The sequence below is a fragment of the Prunus mume genome, linkage group LG4 (assembly GCF_029339155.1).
Source record: "Prunus mume cultivar Tortuosa linkage group LG4, ASM2933915v1, whole genome shotgun sequence".
NCBI classification, from domain to species: domain Eukaryota; kingdom Viridiplantae; phylum Streptophyta; class Magnoliopsida; order Rosales; family Rosaceae; genus Prunus; species Prunus mume.
Window position 1 is genome coordinate 5,798,688 of NC_142701.1, and position 21,933 is coordinate 5,820,620.

At 40.0% G+C, this 21,933-nt stretch overlaps 1 protein-coding gene and 2 long non-coding RNA genes across 8 annotated transcripts; 1 reads left to right on the forward strand and 2 right to left on the reverse strand.

Annotated features, from left to right (window-relative positions):
• Positions 1-127: 127 nt before the first annotated feature.
• LOC103344372 (senescence-specific cysteine protease SAG39-like) lies at positions 128-1,283 on the reverse strand. The gene is made up of 2 exons (XM_008247975.3): positions 842-1,283; positions 128-720 (listed from the first exon to the last, which is right to left on the reverse strand). The coding sequence occupies exons 1-2, from the start codon at positions 1,266-1,268 to the stop codon at positions 128-130; spliced, it is 1,020 nt and encodes a 339-aa protein (XP_008246197.3). The 5' UTR covers positions 1,269-1,283.
• A 4,081-nt stretch (positions 1,284-5,364) lies between these two features.
• Positions 5,365-6,897, forward strand: LOC148917754 (uncharacterized). Of its 3 annotated transcripts, XR_016126409.1 has the most exons (4): positions 5,365-5,472; positions 6,190-6,294; positions 6,369-6,455; positions 6,627-6,897. It is a non-coding gene; the product is annotated as an uncharacterized LOC148917754 (long non-coding RNA). The 3 variants fall into 3 exon arrangements; XR_016126407.1 differs by having other exon boundaries at positions 6,190-6,455; XR_016126408.1 differs by having other exon boundaries at positions 6,190-6,455; positions 6,639-6,897.
• Positions 6,898-7,584: 687 nt separating this feature from the next.
• LOC148917755 (uncharacterized) lies at positions 7,585-21,690 on the reverse strand. Of its 4 annotated transcripts, XR_016125780.1 has the most exons (7): positions 20,611-20,940; positions 20,290-20,508; positions 20,049-20,206; positions 19,853-19,929; positions 19,695-19,759; positions 19,257-19,409; positions 7,585-7,862 (listed from the first exon to the last, which is right to left on the reverse strand). It is a non-coding gene; the product is annotated as an uncharacterized LOC148917755 (long non-coding RNA). The 4 variants fall into 4 exon arrangements; XR_016125781.1 differs by lacking the exons at positions 7,585-7,862; positions 20,611-20,940 and adding an exon at positions 21,422-21,690 and having other exon boundaries at positions 19,141-19,409; XR_016125779.1 differs by lacking the exon at positions 7,585-7,862 and having other exon boundaries at positions 19,141-19,409; positions 20,611-20,831.
• Between the last annotated feature and the right edge of the window lie 243 nt (positions 21,691-21,933).

Sequence of the window (21,933 nt, forward strand, 5' to 3'; positions counted from 1 at the left end):
TAAGCTTTTCACAAATGGCTAAGTTTTCTTACAGCCACAGTACATATATCTTATAAAGTATTTTACACATACAAGTACATATCATACTACTTACAAACCAAATAGTAGGCATTGGTTTAATTTTAAGCTAAGCAGTGGGGTAAGAGGCTTCCATAGCAATGCCACATAGACCTTCTTTTGCTTCAACATCTCTTTGCATCCTTATGTACCCCTCTTCACCCCATTCTGTCCCCCATGAGTTCTTAACCAACCAATACTTAGTCCCATCATCGCTAACGCCATAACCAACAGCGGTAACCCCATGGTCAAGGCTCGTTCCACAGGATCCTGTAAAGACACCACTTGAATAGAACTGGAAATCGGAACCTCCAGCATCAATGGCAACAGAAACTGGTTGATGAGCAACAGCGGTTAGAAGGGCTTTTTCGCTGTTTGCAGGCACATCTTCATAGCCAGTTATCTTGGCTGCAATGCTTGCTGCTTTCTTGGTATTGCATGAACCATCAACACCATTGTAGGGGTAATTAGCTTCCGTACTAAGCCCATGGTTTTGTTGGATGAACTGAAAGGCATCATCCATCAAGCCACCCTCACAACCTTGGTCTACACCGCTGGTGTCACAGTCAACTAGCTCTTGCTCAGACAAAGAGATCAGTTTACCAGTTGTAAGCTGAGTAATGCCTTCGGTCGCTGCCACTGCCGAAAAAGCCCAACAACATCCTATTTTTTCATTGCAATTAATAGTAGTTAGAATAACATAAAAATATTACTAAACTCCAAAAGAAGAGTATATAGTGTTACTATAAATGATTAATAATAATGAACCTAGACGATTAATTACCACATTGGCCTTGGTCCTTGATGGGGGTTACAGCTCCTTTCTTTCTCCAGTCCATTGCAGCTGGCACTGGCGCCTTAACATTTTCATATTTGAAAGAAGTCGTCTTTGTGGAACATTCATGCCCCTTGAATCCATTTCTTGAGGCTTTGAACTCTTCATTCGTAAGGTCTGCAAATTGATTAACACCCAACTTGTAGGGTTTGTTCACATCGTTATTCGATGATTCTATAAACGCCACATTTTCTTTGAATATCTTGAAACGATTCTCTTTCTCGTTAACATCGTTATATACGCGACCATAACGAGTCATCCATTGCTCGTACTTCCCATACATAGATGCATCTTGGAGACTGCGAGAGGTGGCTTCACAAGACCAAGCCCCGAACATGAGGATCAAGCCGAAACCAATACATTTCCATAGCTCCATGATATAGCTGGTGTACTAGAAGCAGCTGGGGTTTGAATTTGATAAAGTAAATGATAGGAGCAGGTGTACCGAAATGGTAGACTGGTCACAATTTATAGAGTATATTGATTCTACTGAATGGCCATGCCATGCCCTCTCCGTGCCCCCAAAAATGATCTGCAATCTACGTGCCCTAGAAAATGTTCAGATATGGACCTCTAATTTTTAAAATATAGCTCACATATTTGACCTCTAATTCATTTTGATATTATATATAAAATATATATACAATGGACCATAAACTATATGGGATCTTAAACTTAATTATTTCACATTATTGTTGTTGAATTTCAATAATTTGAGAATTATATATGCAGAACTCATTGACTATTGTTTTGTTACGTTCGAAGATAACGATTTCTGCTAAGTTTGAGCCTATTTTTTGTTTGTCCTGGTAAGGAAAATTGGCAGCTAGCCCTGTTATTCTTTTTGGGCCCTAAGCATAAATTTTTTAGCCCTAAGGAGGTAGCCCCATTTAAGTTAGAGGTATCAAACGGGATGGGCCGGCCCAGCACGGCACGAGCCTAGCCCGTTTAAATGAGGCACGGCACGGCACGAGCACGAATATTAATGGGTCATGCTAAGTACAACACGAAAACTTGGGCTGGGCCGGGATCAAAAATGAGGTCCAATGGACCGGGCCAGCCCATGGCCCGACATGGGCCGGCTTGGCCCGAGCACGCTTCAAGCACGGCCCACTTAACATTTTTTTCTTTCTCAAAAGTCAAAATGCAATAATTTGACATTTAATGTCATTGTTTATATATATATTTTTAATCATAAATATATATTTGATGTATTTCATTTTAGGGAAATTACTTGGGTCCTTAATTAATTAAACATATCAACTACAAATTAATTAAACAACATTGGACTTAATATCTAATCAAGTACATATGATGTATGCGCTTCTCTTATAATCAAAGCAAGAAATTTTTTCACATATAAAATAATAAGTTGTTTAAAGATGAAAAGTTGAAGTGGGCTTTGTGGAGTTGGACACTTTTTGCCCTTCGCCATTTCATATTGTTTGGATGTTTGATTGATTAATGTTTTCAAATAGTTCATCATTTCTTGCCTCTAATTATATTTTTAATGTTTATAATTTGAATTATCTAGTGAAAAAAATCAAGTGAAAAAAAATTCAAATTAAATGAATTGGTTCTTGGGCCCGAGTATGGCATGAGCATGAGCACGGGCATAGCACGAGCCCAGCCCGGCCCGTTTCAATATGGACATGGGCTTTGGGTCGGCCCGGGATCAATGATTTTACTAAATGGGCCGGTCCAGCCCGACACGAAAACGTTAAAAGCACGAGTTTAAATGGGATGGGCCGGCCCGGCACAGCCCGTTTGACACCTCTAGTTTGAATGAGTGCACCATCATTAAATATTGAGTTGAATGGATTTTATGGGTTTTGCAATCAGAGCCGTAAACTAACCGAATTTATATTGATACATAGGTATTTCCATATTTCCCTGCAAGTGTGCTACTATGCCATCTACATCGAACGAAATTTTGTGGTAGTTAAAAGAAGTTAATTGAAACAAAGCGGGGGTGTATTCAATTAGGATTATGAAGCGTATAAAAAGATTTTTAAAATCCGGGTGTATTCAAATTGGATTTATACAAACTTTAAAAGAGGTTTTACAAGTCTAGGTGTATTCAATTCCGGCTTGTATGAACTTTTAAAAAGTCCATTCAAATATGGGTGTATTCAATTGGGATTATAAAAAAAGTTGAATCAAATCTAGGTGTATTCAAAAGGTCGTATATTTGGAAGGATTACATTAAGTGATAAATTTTCGTAGGTTTTAAGGGGAGAGCTAGAAATAACAATGACCATAATAAATCCAACCTCCCCCCAAGTATTTCATCAGATGTTTTTCTCTCGCCCTAGCTTTTCTCTCTGCAACATAAGATGAGCAGCCTCCTTCCTCCATCTGTGAAGGTATGCTCCCTATTTTTTCTTTGATCAATACCTCGTTGAGTTTTCTTTTTCCATGATTTTTCTTCATCGTGTTTTTCTTGTTATTAGGGTATAGTTTGGGGTTACAGGTTTTACTTGTTATTAGGGTTTAGCTTGGGGTTAGGGTTTATTCTTTGTTACTAGGATCCATGCTTTTTCGTCACGGTAATTGAATACACCCCTCAAATCTTAAGAAAGTTTATTAAAAAATGGGAAATGACCTCCAATGCCACCCATTTGCTAATTTTAACTAAAAATACCACCCCTTCCCAATTTTTTTACAACTACCACATATAAATACATCTTTATTGTGAACTGATTGTACCCATATCAGTTTTTCAGAAATTGGCTTCTCTCTCTAACTCTCTTGGCTCTATCTCTTCGGCTCGTCTGTCTCCCTCGTGTACCTCTCTCTCTTCGATGCAATCATCTTTCTCCCTCAGCGGTGGCTGTTCATCCAAGCGTAACTCCACCGTTGACATCCACGAGGTACTGTTCATATACCTTTTCTTTGAAATTTGGGGTTTTTGTGAATTTGGTTTAGCGTTTTAGTACTCTCCAAGGAAAGCCCGAGATTTTTGTACTCTCCAAGGAAAATAATCGGCTTAGGCTTCTGAAGCCGAGGAAGAGCTTTGAGGACACGGTGCGGTCAATCTTGATAACGGTTCAATTCCTTCATTATGTGAAGAGAAATCCTGAAACATCCTACAAATCGTTGTGTACTCACTTGTCCAAAGTTTTCAGGTAACTTGCAAAACTTTAAACATCTGATACTTCTATTTGCTAGTTTTCTTAGAACAGAGTTTGACAATTTTCACTCAATGTTCAGCTTGTATGACGTCAGGCGTTCTCATAATGATCTGCTGGATCACATTCTGTGGTACGTGATTCTGTTGAACGGGATGATACCTTAGCAAGGTCCAAGGTCTGTGTGGCTTCTTTTATTGTCATTGGAATTGTAACATGTATTTCAGTCATGTTTAAGCTTTTCATATCATTATTTATTTTCCATATAATTCAGGATACATCATTAACTTTATTATCCAGAGTATCTAATTTACATCTATTGATTGAAAATGAATTTGGTCATAATTCTTTACTCCTAAAACAGCATGTCTGGAATGAAATAATAAATTCCTAGTTTATTTAGACACCACTTTCCATTTAGATGGAAACAGAGTGGACCACCAAAATGAGGCTGTGCGTGTTTTTTCTTTCTTAAAATGATCTTATGCATTCATTTTGATATTTAAGTTAATAGTTCCGCTGCAAGTTTTCCCATTCCTCTTGAGTGCACAGAGATTGTGGCCTGAGATAAGCTGCCGGAAACTTCTCATCAAGACTCAATCATATCAAATTGTTCGAGCAGAACAATAATATCCCAGTGATTGGTAGCTATCATTGTTTTTTCTGTTGAGAACGTTGTGTGGTCTTGTCGTCCTCATGGTTGGTACTTACCAGATTAAGACTTCTAGTTAAATATTTATAATTGGAGGATTAGGCAAATAACTATTTCATTCTATTCCCACATGTTTAAGTTTTACTTTTTATTTGAAAAACATTCATTTCCGACCCTTTACGTTAACATATTGAGCTCTAAGTAGCTCAGTACCTGCTTATTCTTTGATTGAACATCCGAATCTTACCAGCATGAATCGAGTTTTCCATTATGTGAACTTTGTTGAAACTTAAGAACTTTTCTTTACTTTGTTTTTTCTTTCACTTGGTTCTTGTCTTTGTTTTATTTTCAGTCGGTTATTATTTCCTGTCTGTGATCCATTGGCTATTATATCAAAATGAATTTGATAGAAATATATATGCTATATTTCTCTGTATGCACAGTTAACTGTAATGACAAATTGTGATTTAAGAGTTTTTGGTGAATTTTCTTGGAGAGAAGCCCGCAAAGAGGCAACTATCTGATGAGGTCATATTCTCCAGCTTATCTCTTTCCCTTCCTTTGGTAGACTTTTGTCTCCGAGTTTTATTAATTCTGTTTTTATTCTTTTGTGTTCAAATTATAATGTCTTGAACAAGTGTATTCTTTTGATTTTCAGGGCATTCAAAAGATCTCATATTTGTGGATGATCATATAAAACATGATATGATTGATGATGCAGAAAATGAGTCCAGTGACATTGATAGCCTGTTTAGCTTTGTCTGTGCTTTCTGCGATGATGGTGGTGATCTCTTGTGGTATGCTATGGTGTTAACTGATTCTTATGATTATGATGGATATATTCTCTAAAGAAATTAATTTCGTATAATTTATGGTGTGAATAACAATTTTGCTCTAATGCAGTTGTGAAGGGAGGTGCCTAAGGTCCTTTCATCCAACTGTAGAGTCTGCTGTGGGTTCTGATTGCAAACCTAAACAAACCCAAACAAAACCATCTTTTCTGAATATGACAGCATGTCTTGGCATTAGGTGGCCATTGTTTGAGCATTTTGGTCCAATTTTTGGGTGTTTTGAAGTCTGGGTTTACATGCCCTCTTCAAGAACAGCTTCTCCAGAAAATTAATTGTTGGGAATATGTAAGTTTTGATGTTAAATTGAATTTGATTACTGAAATTGGAATTGTGATTGATTTCGTCTGTATTTTGTGTAGAAATTGAAGTATTGTGATTGATTTTGTTTGTCTGAAACAACAAATGTGTTTGTTCTTTGTCGATTGATTCTTGCATTTGGTATTAGGAGATTTGTCATAGGCATATTAGTGTAGTTACCGTATTGCAAGGGCTGAAATCTAGATGATAACAGCTTCTTTTTATTGTTGTTTTAAAGTGAGGTATGTATGGGTCTTATGAAATTTTTACAGAAATATATTGGAGGGCAAATAATTTTATTTTAGTTTTTTTATTCCTAAATGATACCCAAAACATGTAAGCTTCACACTATGTTAATTTTTGCAGGATGAGAAAACATTGGAGAATGAGTTGGAGGTTGTTAAGGGAATGAAGCTAGACAGGGGCTACATATCCCCTTATTTCATCACCAACCAGAACAATCAGAAATGTGTAAGTTTTGGTTTGACTCAGCGATAACTATGTCTTGATGCTGATTATCTTCAAACTTGTGTATGTGCTGATAGGAATTGGAAAATCCTCTAATCATAATCCATGAGAAGAAAATCTCAAGTATTAATGTTGTGGTTAAAGTATTGGAGTTGGTTTTGCAGGTTAGCATTTCTCTGGTTAGGTTCACTAGTTTCTTCTTTTTTACTATGAATTGGTTGACAAACTTTTGCTCCTTTTCAGAAGCAAAGGTCTTTGCATTTTGTTATATATTTCAGAACCAAAGTTATAAAAGAAAATGGTTTTCCCCTTTGTTAATTGAGAATCATCTGCAGTTATGATTTTAGATATGTAGATAACTTGTTGTTGCTGATATTGCTACGCGGGAGGAGAATAGAACAGCTTGGAAAATGTGCAAGAAGAGAGAGCTAACTCATACACCGAAGAACAAATTGATGAAGTTAAGATCAAATTAGTAGAATTTGTGATCTCTCCATTATTTATAATTATAGGTAGGAAGTATGTATGTAATAGAGCAAAGATTGGTTGACTATGTAATAACAATTGAATTTTCAAGTGTTATGAAAGAAATAATTTTTGAGCATATATATCTGTTAATAAAGCATTATAATTGGTTTTCTAGTTAAAATCATTGTATAGAATCATAGGAAACAAAAACCTATATAACAGCTTGTGAACGTATTAGACGACAGATTTAAAGATAATAAAATGTAGTCTGAATTGTTAGGGTTCGTAGCGATTTATTTTGCATGTCTAAATTGTAGTCTGTAATGGATGTGTGTGTATTGTATGTAGATTGACTTAATATTGTTGTCCTATTGCATGTGTATTGTACTAATATTGCCTTTGTATTGCATACATATTGTATGCATATTGCCACCCTATTGCATGTATATTGTGATGCTATTGTTGTTGTATTGTTATTATATTGCCATAATATTACCTCTCTAGTGGATGTATATTGGCCTAATATTGCTATTATATTGTATGTATATTGACTACGGCTCATCAATGGGTTTACGGTTTAGGCCCTACTTCATTCAAAAAGAAGATGACGACGAGAAAGAAACAACGTGCCTTTCAAAAACAGACAGTCAGGTGCATTATAATTGCACCGTAAGACATTTTAAGAAATTATTTTATAAAATAATAACAACTAAAAAAAATTTACAAAAAAAGGAAGGTATGAATAAATATGCAAATGCTTGGTGATGGGTTGAAGAAAAGGATGATTACATTTGGTGGTTTGATTATGTTTGGTGATACGATATGTTGTTTGTCTTAATCTTCATATATGTAATTGTCGTATTAATACTTGACACAAATTCATCTCGTAATCATCCAATTATTAAAGCTAAGTAAATGAAATGAAACAAAAGAAGAAGCCCAAAATAAACAGAAACATCAATTTCTAGCACCATTTTATCGTGTCTGTATTGCCACTGTATCACCAACATATCACCAGCTTATTGCGTTTTAGGTATAAACAAATTATACACTTCCTCTGTTTTTCATTTTTGACATATGTCCATTGTTTGACCTCCATTTTCCTGTAAGGAAAACAAAGAACACGTGAATTTAATTTGGAATGGATAGATAGCTTTCCATTAAACTTTTTGGCAAAACAAAGTAAACAGCAGAGCTTTTCCAAGCAAGCAAAGGCAAGATTGAGTTGATGACCATTAGTTCAAACATTATGTGATCTAATAGGGATAACTAATTTTTGGAACAACTAATGAATCTTCAAAAAGATAAAGAACTAGTAAACTAATGTATGCAGTTTAACTTTGCACGGGTCACAGTGCTCAACATGATATTTGGCAACCATCTCTATACTTAGTGTATATTGCAGGCTTCTATGCATTCCAAACCTTCATTTTTCTGTGATAAAACTGTTAAATTACCATGATTTCTAACACATGGAAGTAAACAAACGAATCTGTACAATTATTTGTACATGCACTCTGCGCATTGCACATCTGCGCATCTATTAATCACCACACCAATGTTTCAAAGATTGAGTCAGAGGGCAAAATGATCGATTACATATTTCAAATTAATCATCTGCTCATACGAACTTGGCCTTAAAACTGTACTAATGGTAAATATACTGACAGAATAGCTATTAATGAAAATTTCTAAACAAACGAGGGACTTATTTTTCTAATATTGTGGTGGAAGCGTGTTAAGTGATTTTTCACATTTGTTCATGGGGGTAAAGTATATCTTACCCCTTTCTAAACATTATGAGGTTTCAAATTCCAATAACAACAGAATGCTAAGCACAAAAGTAGAATTGCTGCAGAAATTATTTAAAAGGAACAAAGTCAAAACTAATTTGAGAAATCATAAGAAAGCTGTATGCTTCACTAAGTCCACTAACAGATTCTCAGTGCAGGAAATGAAATATACCTATATCACATAAATTGCAAAGAAAACCACAGAGACTAAATGTCAACAATGGATACAAAAATGAGTAGAATTCAGTGGAAACGAACACGTCGTTTCAAACAAGTAAACTGTTATACGTTCATAAAGAGCAACTATGTTTATATATGGAGGTGTACGAAATAGTTCAACTTCAAAATGGAAACAGTTTATGTGTAACACCCCGACTCCAATTATTTCCTATTTTAATTTAATTAAGAGAAAATATTAATTTACTCTTGGGTTAAGGGTAATTTTGGTCAATTTCTTATCCGGGAAGATTTTGGGACCACGAGTGGTGTGGTTGCGTAGGTGGTACTGAGACGAAACCGTAGACAGGCGGTAGGCTTGAATCGGAGATTTAACGAAGTTTTGGCAATCAAAATATGTTCGGTGGCGAAACCGTAAATATTTTGAAGGGTTTAGTAAAAATCAGATTTTACGATTTTCACCTCACTTCCTCTCTCTCTCTCTCCCGCGCTTCTCCTCCTCCCTTGCGATTTTCCCCTCCTTCGCATCGCTCACGAACGAAACCACCACGCTACCACCACTTCCGACCACCCGTCCGCGAGACCGGTTCCGTTCGAACCGCCACCTCTCCTCTCCCTTCCCGCCAAAGATAGCTCCGAACCTTCGGATTCGACGGAAAACGCAGAAAAGCTGCGAAGTGACAGAACTTCCAGCCGATCTCTCTCCTCCACCACCATTTCCGACGGGTAAGGTGAGGTTTCTCATCCATTTTCTGTGTTCTAGCCGGTCGTGGCATAGGAATTGATCCATTTACGCTTAAATTCACGAATTTGGAACCTAGGTTTTTGCCGGCCAATGTGAAATTCCGCCACTTGCTGTCCGAATTGGACGCTGTCAGTTGAAAAAGTTGCTCCATTCGTCGAGTAGTAAATTGGAGATTTTCCGTCGCCGAAAATTTCTCTACACACCCGCGCGCTACGCCGGCGAGTGTGGCGGCGTGTGGGCAAGGCTGGTGAAGTTGTTTTTCATCTTGATGAGATCCTTAGGATGTCACGAGTGCGTAGGATTTTGCAGATCTCAATTTGGATATCGTTTGACTATCGAACGGATTTCGCATATTGTGCGTTATCCGGGTTCGATAAGTTCTAACCATTGGATCATTTCCAAACTGAAGTATGTTGATCTAGGTACTCTTAGAAACCTATAGGAATTCACGGATCATGAATCGGAGTCCCGGATGTTCCGATTCAATAATTTGAAGTTTGGGAAATCGCGATTACCGTACGATTGGGAAGCGATTCCCAAACTTGTAACCCGACCTTAGGATATTCCGTTGGACGTATACGCACCGGGAACTTGGGGATTTAAGTATTTCCTTTTGTGAATTTATATTTTGGAAGTATGTTATATTAATCAAGGGTTCGTATCTCGAAATAGGTACTTCGATTGACCATTCGCAGCAGGCGGGACCCTCTCGGGGCAGCTTGGGACTATTTGTGAGTGGACTTTGTTTTAAGCATATGCATGGTTTTATTGATGAAAGATTTGTGCATATATTTTAAATGGTGATTTTGATTTAATAATTATTTGGTTGATGGATTTGAATATTCTTATACGTATTGGCAATATATTTTGAGTATGGATATATATATATATATATATATATTTGAGTATGATGAATATGTTGATATGGATTTTGGGATATCTATCTATATTGTCTATGTATAGAGTATGAGAGGTTGTTGTGGTGAGATTGTGGAAGAATATGGGTTTGAGGGATGGTTGTGAAATGTATGAGTATGTTAGGTGAGTACCATTCCCTAGTTACTAGGCTTCCCACACACGTCGTTGGCAGTGCCGGTGGGGTGGGAAGGCCATGAGATTGCGGGTCTCACACATGTCGTTGGCAGTGTCGGTGTGTGAGACACTTTCCATACGTGTCGTTGGCAGTGCCGGCGTATGGGAAGAGTATGTATATTGCTTAAGTATCATCACACACGTCGTTGGCGTGCCGGTGGGGTGGTGATACCGTCTGCGCGCTGTAGGACTTGTTATGAGATTTGTGAGCTACACGTGTCGCTGGCAGTGCCGGCGTGTGAGCTATGGAGTTCCGTCCCCCGGTTGGACTACTCATCCCCGGACGCGGGTTAGTGTTCGAAATCTGCGTACCAGCTAACAATCCCCCGCTTGGATTGTTTCCGGTACATTAGTATGGAGAGAAGTATATATTATATTAAAGTCCTAGCTATATATATATATATTTATATATGGGTATTTACGGGTTGATGAGAGTTGCATATTATTGGGAAATGAGTTGTGGATTTGAGATTTGGAGGTTTATTGGATTTTGGGATGATGTGTTTAGAGTATTTGATTATGAATTGTGAAACTGCATGCTAGAGCATTATTTTTTCATGGTGGGGTTACTATGTTGATTTAAAGTGCAAACTTTATTTTTGTCCACTCACATATTTCTGTTTTGCGCCCCCAGGCAATAGTCACTTTTGGAAGGCGTTGAGCAGTTATGAGCTCCAAACTTTTCATCAGTTGTTAGGGTCTGTGTAAATTCTTTCTACTCCACTATTTGTTGTAAACAAATTCTGTAGATGCTCTGTTATCGCCCATGTTAGGTTGCTACTTGAGGCCGGAGGCCATTTTATGTTGGATTGTTGTATGTTAAAAGCATGCTGGCAGTTGGAATATATTTATGATGTAGATTATGCAGGTTGAATATTGTTGGGTTTGAGCATTTTACAGAGGAGACTCTGCCAAAATTTTGGTAGGATGTCTTGGATTTTTAGTAAGCGGCCCTGCATCGGTGTGATGTTGGCACCAAGATGGGGTCCGCCGGTTTTAGGGAAATTCGGGTCCTGTCACAGTATCAGAGCATTAGGTTCATTTTCCTTCGACATTTGCACTTTTGCTGCATTGTTGATATAATGATTTGATGGTTTCTTTGTGTAGAACCATGGCAACTCGCCGACCAAGAACACGAGGTCGTGGTCGAGATGGGGCCCAAATCCTCCACCACCATCTCCGTCACCACCTCCTTCACCTCCGCCCATCTCCTCCACCATCTCCACCTGCCGGAGAGAATGCCTTGGACTTGCGCCATGTGCCGAGCCAATTTACCCAAGATGATGACTACCGCTTATGGGAGGCGAGTGCAGAAAGTTCGAAATCAAAGGGTGAATGAACTCGAGCCAAAGAGTTCATGGGTAGCCCAGACCCGGCAGAGGCTGAGTGTTGGATTACTGATGTGGAGCGGATCTTTAAGGTACTGGAGTGCCCAGATGAAGATAGAGTCCGTTTGGCTACCTTTCTGCTTAAAGGGAATGCTTATCATTGGTGGAAAGCTGCAAAAAGGGGTTATGAGAATCCAGCTTTGCTATTACCTGGGAGGAATTCCAAAGAATCTTTTCCGATCAATTCTATCCACCTTCCTATCGCTATGCCAAAAAGACAGAGTTCCTATATCTGAAGCAAGGATCAATGTCGGTGGCCGAATATGAGCATAAGTTTAATGAATCATCGAGGTTTGCACCGTAATTAGTGGCTATCAAGAGGATCGGTGCGAGACATTTTGAAGGCGGTTTGTGATGGGAGATTCAGTCCGTGGTCACCGCCAAAGACGTATCCCAACATGAGAGCTTTGGCTCTGCCGTGCAGTATCTAGGACATGTGCTATGGGTACGGAAGACGCCGTAGAGATGCGCAGGATTGGGTGGCCCAAGTCAGGGCCCATCCAAGAGAGGAGGATCTAGTTCCACTCGCTAGTGGTGGATGGTCGGGTGGACGAGGATCCGCCTCGTAGTGGGAGATCCGGTTCTCGTCCGGCAAAGATGGACTCGCCAGAGCAGCAGACTGCGTCTAGCACAGCCTAGGACTCCTCCGGTGGGTTGACATGCTACGATTGCAGGCGGTGGGGCATTTTGCAAAGGATTGCCCTAATTCCATTCAAGGTAAACCAAGCCCGAGCAGGCCCAATATGCTACTTTTGTGGACAGTGGGGCATACTAAGAGGATCTGCCATCGATTTACCACAGTGATACACCGATCTGGGATCGGGCCAGCAGGGCAAGGTATTATGGGTCAAGACATCGAGTCGGGTGGTGCTACTTCCTCTGCGGCGGGATCTTCCAAGATGGCAGGGCACCGTCATCTTCTAGGGAAGAAGTGGCAGAAATTCAAGGGGTCACCGGGCGTTCTACCACTCAGGCTAGGGTATTCTCTATGACCCACAGGAGGCACATGCCACTCGCACGTGATTACCGATATGATCCCTATTTTTGGTTATCTCGCTCGTGTTTTAATTGACCCGGGGCCACACATTCTTTCAGTAGCACACAACCGTACCTTATGTCAGTGTGAGACCGACACCCATGACAGGAAGTTTTAGTATTTCTCTACCCACAGGGGAAGTCATGTATGCAGACCGGGTATTCAGAGAATGCTATGTTCAAGTAGAAGATGCGTGGTTGGGAGCCAATTTGATCCCTTTAGAATTGGTGGATTTAGATATTATTTTGGGGATGGATTGGCTAGAGAAGCATCATGCGTCCTTGGATTGTTACTGTAAAGAAGTGACACTTGGAGTCCAGGGACACCTAAAGTGATTTTCCGGGAGAACGTAGAATTCTCCTACTTGCCTTATTTCTGCCATTACAGCTAAGAGGTTACTCAAGAAAGGGTGTGAATGATTTCTAGCTCATATCATCGGCACTCGAGAGATCACCTTGAATCTGGAAGATATTCCCGTTGTCAGTGAGTTCCCTGATGTCTTTCCAGATGATCTTCCTGGGTTACCTCCTGAAAGGGAAATTGAGTTCACTATTGAACTTCTTCCAGGCACCAATCCTATCTATCTAACTCCTTATAGGATGGCACCAGCTGAACTTCGGGAGCTGAAGATTCAGTTGCAGGAATTAGTGGATATGGATTTCATCCGACCTAGTGTTTCCCCATGGGGTGCACCGGTGTTGTTTGTGAGGAAGAAGGATGGGACCATGAGGTTATGTATTGATTACCGGCAGTTGAATAAGGTGACAGTGACGTAACCGGTATCCTTTGCCGCAGATTGATGATTTGTTTGATCACTTGAAAGATGCCAAGTATTTCTCTAAATTGATCTGAGGTCAGGATGCCATCAGTTGAGGATTAGAGAGGAGGATGTCCCCAAGACCGCATTCAGAACGCGGTATGGCCATTATGAATTTCTGGTGATGCCGTTTGGATTGACGAATGCTCCAAAGCAAGCATTTATGGATCTCATGAACAGAGTGTTTCGACCTTATTTGGATCACTTTGTGATTGTTTTCATAGATGATATCTTGGTTTATTCTAAGACCTTGGAAGGGCATAAGAGGCATCTAAGGTTGGTATTGAGGACGTTAAGGAGGAAGCAACTTTATGCCAAATTTAGCAAGTGTCAGTTTTGGCTGGATAGAGTGGTGTTCCTTGGACATGTAATCTCAACGGAAGGGATTTATGTGGACCCACAGAAGGTTAAGGTTATTGTGAATTGGGAACAACCCACAAGTGTGACGGAAGTACGGAGTTTTCTGGGGTTAGCAGGCTACTATCGTCGATTTGTGGAAGGGTTTTCTTCGATAGCAACACCTCTCACGCGGTTGACAAGGAAGGACGTTGCATTTGAGTGGACGGAAGAGTGCGAACAGAGTTTTCGGAGTTGAAGAAGCGGTTAACCACCGCACCTGTTTTGGCTCTTCCTGATAACTCGGGGGGCTTTGTGATCTAGAATGATGCATCTTTGCAAGGATTGGGATGTGTTCTGATGCAACATGACCGGGTGATTGCTTATGCCTCGAGGCAACTCAAAAAGCATGAGCGAAATTATCCAGTCCATGACTTGGAACTTGCTGCAGTAGTGTTTGTTCTGAAGATTTGGCGACATTACTTGTATGGTGAGACCTGTCAGATTTTAAGGATCATAAGAGCCTCAAGTATTTCTTTACCCAGAAGGAGCTGAATATGAGACAACGGCTTTGGTTGGAATCGATCAAGGATTATGATTGTACGATTGAGTATCACCCAGGCCGAGCTAATGTGGTTGCAGATGCATTGAGTAGGAAGACTACTGCGAACTTAGCCCATATTAAGGCGGCCTATCTTCCGTTGTTGGTGGAACTACGGAAAGATGGAGTAGAAATAGAGATGACTCAACAAGGTGGAATCCTTGCTAGCTTGCACGTGAGACCCATTATGGTGGAACGGGTAATTGCAGGCTAGTTGAAAGATCCTACACTCTGTAGGATAAGGGGAGAAGTAGAAAATGGAACACGGAAGGATTATGCCATAAGGGGAGACGGAGCCTTGGTAAAAGGAGCTTGTTTATGTGTACCTAGTAAGAATGTTGAGCTGAAAAGAGAAATCATGGAGGAAGCTCATTGTTCCACTTACACTATGCATCCGGGTAGCACGAAGATGTACCGGACGCTACGGGCATATTATTCATGGCCGCATATGAAGGGAGACATTGCTAAGTATGTGAGCAGATGCTTGATATGTCAACAAGTGAAGGCGGAGCGACAGAAGCCATCGGGACTCATGCAACCACTTCAGATTCCTGAATGGAAGTGGGAGCGTATTGCCATGGATTTTGTTTTTAAGCTTCCACGTACTTCAAAGGGTCATGATGGAATTTGGGTGATAGTGGATAGACTTACCAAGTCTGCTCATTTCTTACCCATCAAGGAGACCTATCCTTTGACAAGGTTGGCAAAACTTTTTGTGGATGAGATTGTCAGATTGCATGGAGCACCTGTGTCCATTGTATCGGACAGGATCCTAGGTTCACTTCTCGATTTTGGAGGTGTTTACAAGAAGCTATGGGTACTAGATTGCAGTTCAGTACCGCTTTTCACCCACAAACCGATGGACAATCGGAAAGGACTATCCAGACTGGAGGACATGTTGAGGTCCTGTGTGTTACAGTTTAAAGATGCATGGGATGTTCACCTTGCCCTGGTGGAGTTTGCTTATAATAACAGCTATCATTCGAGTATTAGGATGGCTCCTTATGAGGCGTTGTATGGGAGGCAGTGCAGGACTCCTATTTGTTGGAATGAAGTGGGTGACAAGAAATTGGAAAAAGTGGATAGTATCCGAGTAACAAATGAGAAGGTGAAGGTGATAAAAGAAAAGTTGAAAACTGCCCAAGACCGACAAGAGTTATCACGGACATAATGGTCCAAGGATCTTGAGTTTGCAGTTGGGGATTGGGTGTTTCTGAAGTTATCTCCTTGGAAGGGTGTGATGAGATTTGGGAAACGTGGGAAGTTAAGCCCTCGTTACATTGGACCCTATGAGATCACGGAGCGAATTGGACCTGTTGCTTATAGACTTGCCTTACCCCCAGAACTATCTCGAGTTCATGATGTATTCCATGTATCTATGCTCCGGAAATACATGCCAGATCCTTCCCATGTATTAGAATACCAACCTGTGGAGTTAGAAGAAGATTTGTCGTATGAGGAACAACCAGACAGATCTTGGATAGGAAAGAACAGAAGTTGCATTCTAGATCCATCCCGGTAGTGAAAGTTTTGTGGAGAAGCCAAACTGTTGAAGAAGCTACTTGGGAACCCGAAGAGCAAATGCGGGCCAAGTATCCTTATCTCTTCCATTGACAGGTATGTGAATTTCGGGGACGAAATTTTTATAAGGAGGGTAGAATGTAACACCCCGACTCCAATTATTTCCTATTTTAATTTAATTAAGAGAAAATATTAATTTACTCTTGGGTTAAGGGTAATTTTGGTCAATTTCTTATCCGGGAAGATTTTGGGACCACGAGTGGTGTGGTTGCGTAGGTGGTACTGAGACGAAACCGTAGACAAAGCAGAGGCTTGAATCGGAGATTTAACGAAGTTTTGCCGATCACAATATGTTCGGTGGCGAAACCGTAAATATTTTGAAGGGTTTAGTAAAAATCAGATTTACGATTTTCACCTCACTCTCTCTCTCTCTCTCTCTCTCTCTCTCTCTCTCTCTCTTCTCCCCTTCTCCCTTGCAATTTTCCCCTCCTGTTACTATTCACAGAAAAAACCACCACATGCCACCACTTCCACCACCCGTCCGACGAGACCGGTTCCGCTCGAACCGCCACCTCTTCCTCTTTCTTCCTCGGCCAAAGCATAGCTCCGGAACCTTCTGGATTCGCCGGAAAACGCAGAAAAGCTGCGGAGTGAACTTCCACCGCTCGATCTCTCTCCTCCGACCACCATTTCCGGCTGTAAGGTGAGGTTTCTCATCCATTTTCGTGTTCTAGCCGGTCAGTGGCATAGGAATTGATCGATTCTGATTTAAATTCACGAATTTGGAACCTAGGTTTTGACCGGTTTTCAATGTGAAATTCGGCCACTTGCCGTCCGAATTGGACGCTTGCCGTAGTTGAAAAAGTTGCTCCATTCGTCGAGTAGTATCTAGGATTGGAAGGGTGGTTCGTAATTGGAGATTTTCCGTCCGTCCGGAAATTTCTCTACACCCCGGCGCGTGTGGCGGCGCGTGGGCAAGGCTGGTGAAGTTGTTTTTCATCTTGATGAGATCCTTAGGATGTCACGAGTGCGTAGGATTTTGCGGATCTCAATTTGGATATCGTTTGACTATCGAACGGATTTCGCATATTGTGCGTTATCCGGGTTCGATAAGTTCTAACCGTTGGATCGTTTCCAAACTGAAGTATGTTGATCTAGGTACTCTTAGAAACCTATAGGAATTCGCGGATCGTGAATCGGAGTCCCGGATGTTCCGATTCAATAATTTGAAGTTTGGGAAATCGCGATTACTGTACGATTGGGAAGCGATTCCCAAACTTGTAACCCGACCTTAGGATATTCCTTTGGACGTATACGCACCGGGAACTTGGGGATTTAAGTATTTCCTTTTGTGAACTTCTATTTTGGAAGTACGTTATATTAATCAAGGGTTCGTATCTCAAATAGGTACTTCGATTGACCATTCGCAGAGCAGGACCCTCTCGGGGCCGGGCAGCTTGGGACTATTTGTGAGTGGACTTTGTTTTAAGCATATGCATGGTTTTATTGATGAAAGATTTGTGCATATATTTTAAATGGTGATTTTGATTTAATAATTATTTGGTTGATGGATTTGAATATTCTTATACGTATTGGCAATATATTTTGAGTATGGATATATATATATATATATATATTTGAGTATGATGAATATGTTGATATGGATTTTGGGATGTCTATCTATATTGTCTATGTATAGAGTATGAGAGGTTGTTGTGGTGAGATTGTGGAAGAATATGGGTTTGAGGGATGGTTGTGAAATGTATGAGTATGTTAGGGAGTACCATTCCCTAGTTACTAGGCTTCCCACACACGCCGTTGGCGTGCGGTGGGGTGGGAAGGCCATGAGATTGCGGTCTCACACATGTCGTTGGCGATGTCGGTGTGTGAGACACTTTCCATACGTGTCGTTGGCGTGCCGGCGTATGGGAAGAGTATGTATATTGCTTAAGTATCATCACACACGTCGTTGGCGGCGGTGGGGTGGTGATACTGTCTGCGCGTAGGACTTGTTATGAGATTTGTGAGCTACACGTGTCGTTGGCGTGCAGCGTGTGAGCTATGGAGTTCCGTCCCCCGGTTGGACTACTCATCCCCGGACGCGGGTTAGTGTTCGAATCCTGCGTACCAACAATCCCTTGGATTGTTTCCCCGGTACATTAGTATGGAGAGAAGTATATATTATATTAAAGTCCTAGCTATATATATATATATTTATATATGGGTATTTACGGGTTGATGAGAGTTGCATATTATTGGGAAATGAGTTGTGGATTTGAGATTTGGAGGTTTATTGGATTTTGGGATGATGTGTTTAGAGTATTTGATTATGAATTGTGAAACTGCATGCTAGAGCATTATTTTTTCATGGTGGGGTTACTATGTTGATTTAAAGTGCAAACTTTATTTTTGTCCACTCACATATTTCTGTTTTGCGCCCCCCAGGCAATAGTCACTTTTGGAAGGCGTTGGCGAGCAGTTGCGAGCTCCAAACTTTTCGCCGCTTGTTAGGGTCTGTGTAAATTCTTTCTACTCCACTATTTGTTGTAAACAAATTCTGTAGATGCTCTGTGATCGCCCATGTTAGGTTGCTACTTGAGGTCGGAGGCCATTTTATGTTGGATTGTTGTATGTTAAAAGCATGCTGGCAGTTGGAATATATTTATGATGTAGATTATGCAGGTTGAATATTGTTGGGTTTGAGCATTTTACAGAGAAGACTCGCCAAAATGTTGGTAGGATGTCTTGGATTTTTAGTAGCGGGCCCGACATCAGTGTGATGTCGGCACTAAGACGGGTCCGCCTGCTTTTGGGAAATTGGGCGGTCCTCACATTATGTGCCATGTAAGGCAATGGACATATAACAAGGTGAGTCTTCAACAAATTATAAGTGGACAATTATTTTCAAACAATCTGACAGCTGCCAGAGAGAACTGAGGGAGTTAAGGCATGCGATGCAATCATGATAAACACTGTTAAGCACTCGAACACCCATGCTATAATACAAGCCAACAGACGACCACCACCAAATTGCTCTTCAATATGTTGGTAAAGGGTGCAAATCTGTTGACGCTTCTCCAACTTTCTTACTACATGGTTGTTCTTCTTCACCTCCTCAGCGACGGCAACAGCAGCATCACCTTCCTATCAAACAAATAACACAAAATGACATCAAAGACAGTAAAGTTCATTGTGCATGTGTGTGTCCAAAAGTAAAGTTCATTACCAGAAAAGCTCCTTTATTTCATTTTGCAGGCATCGTATTCCGAGAATAAGAAGATAACACCATAAAAAATTACCTGGATCAGAATGGACTTTAGTTTCACATATTCTCGAAAGATCATCCAAAGCCAACCGAAAATGAAGGTCCAAAAGTTCATTTGCAAATTCAACTTCTTCAACACTTGGGAGCCACCATTGGGTTATCACCTGAATAATCTTTGGTGCTGATCCATTCCTCTAATGCAGCAGCATTTGGATGATGCAAAATGCACCTAAAGAAATAATATTATTTTTCTTCTTTGGCAGACAAATTTAAAATGTATGTACTCACACAATTATGTAACTAGCAAGAAAAGTTAATATACTTGTATTGATCAATAGGATAATAAAGAATCAGGCTTCCAAGAAGGGATCGAAGAAGATGATCACCAGCTCCATTGACCTGTCCAAAAAAAATCATTCAAACCATTGAACAATTTCAGTGAGCATTGCATGTAGAGACACATGTATAGGAAGAAACAGTTGATCATGAGAGAACAATAGTCATCAAAGTAACAAGACCTTCCAAGATGGGGACTAAAAAGCAGAAATAATCGCCTCTTTGAAGTGATCCTTGTAGCGCAGAAGTGCAGGACCTCCATAACTTATATAGCAACTGATAATACTTTTAATTGATAGTCAATTGCTGTTTCAAGAGCTGGAGAAATTGTTGGTTTGACCTGGAAAGAAAGCATTAAGTTCATAATAAAAATCTAGGCATAGACAGAAGCAAATAGTTTAAAACATTCATAAGAGAAACTACCTTTGTTGAAACTGAGGCATCGCACATTCCTCTACCTCCAAATCCTGTAGCTGGTGTTCCTTCTAAAGAAGATATAACAGACAATAAAATTGGCTTAACAAGTTGAGTAACTGCCTCTTCTGGGTTAGAATGAACGCAGGCACAACAAAGCAGTCCAACCTCTGCAATTGCCCCAGGAAGAATATTTGTCTTCACAAACTTGGAGATCTTCTTCAAAGCCTGCCAGTGATTTGAGGAAGAGTTTACAAAATTGTCATGCTGAAAAGTATAACCATTATATATAATAAAAATTTGAGTCTTTCAAGTCAAAAACTCAGAAACCTGATTATAGAGAGGTCGTGAGAGTCTCCCAAACAAGATTTCAAGCATACAATAGTAGTAAGGACCCTCCTCGACCAGAAAAGTTCTTGACGTAACTACACTCTACCCTCCAATATATTTCTGTAAAAATTTCTGCCCAAGTGGATTGTGTGGACTAACTCATCCCTAGAAGAAGAAGAAGAAGAAGATAACAAAGATAACAAATTGAAACAAACTAACTCGTCCATAAACTTTTATGTGGCTCTCCTCTTACAAATGGACCATTAGAATGCTCACACACAAATTTGTATGTGGCTCAAATTTGTCGGTGGTTTCAACAATACTAGGATGATCTTTGCCTTTATGTAAACACACACAACACATTCGTTTCATAGTACCAACTCTGAAGATGCTAAATCCCTTGCAATTATTGCAAGAGCTAAATGAAAGCTCCTCCTTTTTGCAACCTTTGGCCTTCACACTTGCTGGCCATTTTCCTTGTCCTCCTATTCACATGGTACTCTTCGACTAAAACCACCACCCAAAATCATAGATATGAAACCAATCTCAAAATCATATCAGATGACCCAAAATAAAAACCCATCACCCAATCCTTTCCTAAAATCACAATCACAATAAAGAAAAATAAATTAGGGAAATCTGAAGCCCATATCAGATATCTCATCAATTCCAAACCCTAGACTCTAGAGAAACCCATAAACCAATTTCCTACAAACCCATAAACCCTAAACCAATTTGGAAGAAACCCCTAAACCAATTTCATACAAATCCATAAACCCCAAATTTCAAAGAAAGTGTTTATGAACAGTACCTCGTGGATGTCAACGATGGAGTTAAGCTTGGATGAACAGCCATCGTTGAGGGAGAAAGACGATTGCGTCGAAGAGAGAGAGGTTCACGTGGGAGAGAGACAGGCCGAAGAGATAGAGCGAAGAGAGTTAGAGAGAGAAGCCAATTTTTGAAAAACTGATATGGGTACAATAAGTGGACAATAATTTTATATTTATAGGTAGTAGTTGTACAAAAATTAGGAAGGGGTGATATTTTTAGTTAAGATTATAAAATGGGTGGCACTAGGGGCTATTTCCCATTTATATAGAAGTCTTCTGAAAGTCTATCAAGTTCTATTCGAATTCTAAAGTTCCATCAAGTTCTATGAAATCTGGCACTTAAACAAAATCTTTTTAAACACTCTAGAATCCTAATTGAATACACCCCTCAAAGACTTAGGAATTTTGTTTAGTGTATCGCAAGTTACTTCAGTCCTTGTTCTGCTTCTTTTGAATCTAAACTAACAATGTGGAGATAGAAGAGTGGAGATTA

Coding starts and splice junctions, on each gene's coding strand:
- LOC103344372 (XM_008247975.3), bottom strand. CDS start 1,268: ATGGAGCTATGGAAATGTATTGGTTTCGGCTTGATCCTCATGTTCGGG. Junction 721..841: donor CAAGGACCAAGGCCAATGTG/GTAATTAATCGT, acceptor ATGAAAAAATAG/GATGTTGTTGGGCTTTTTCG.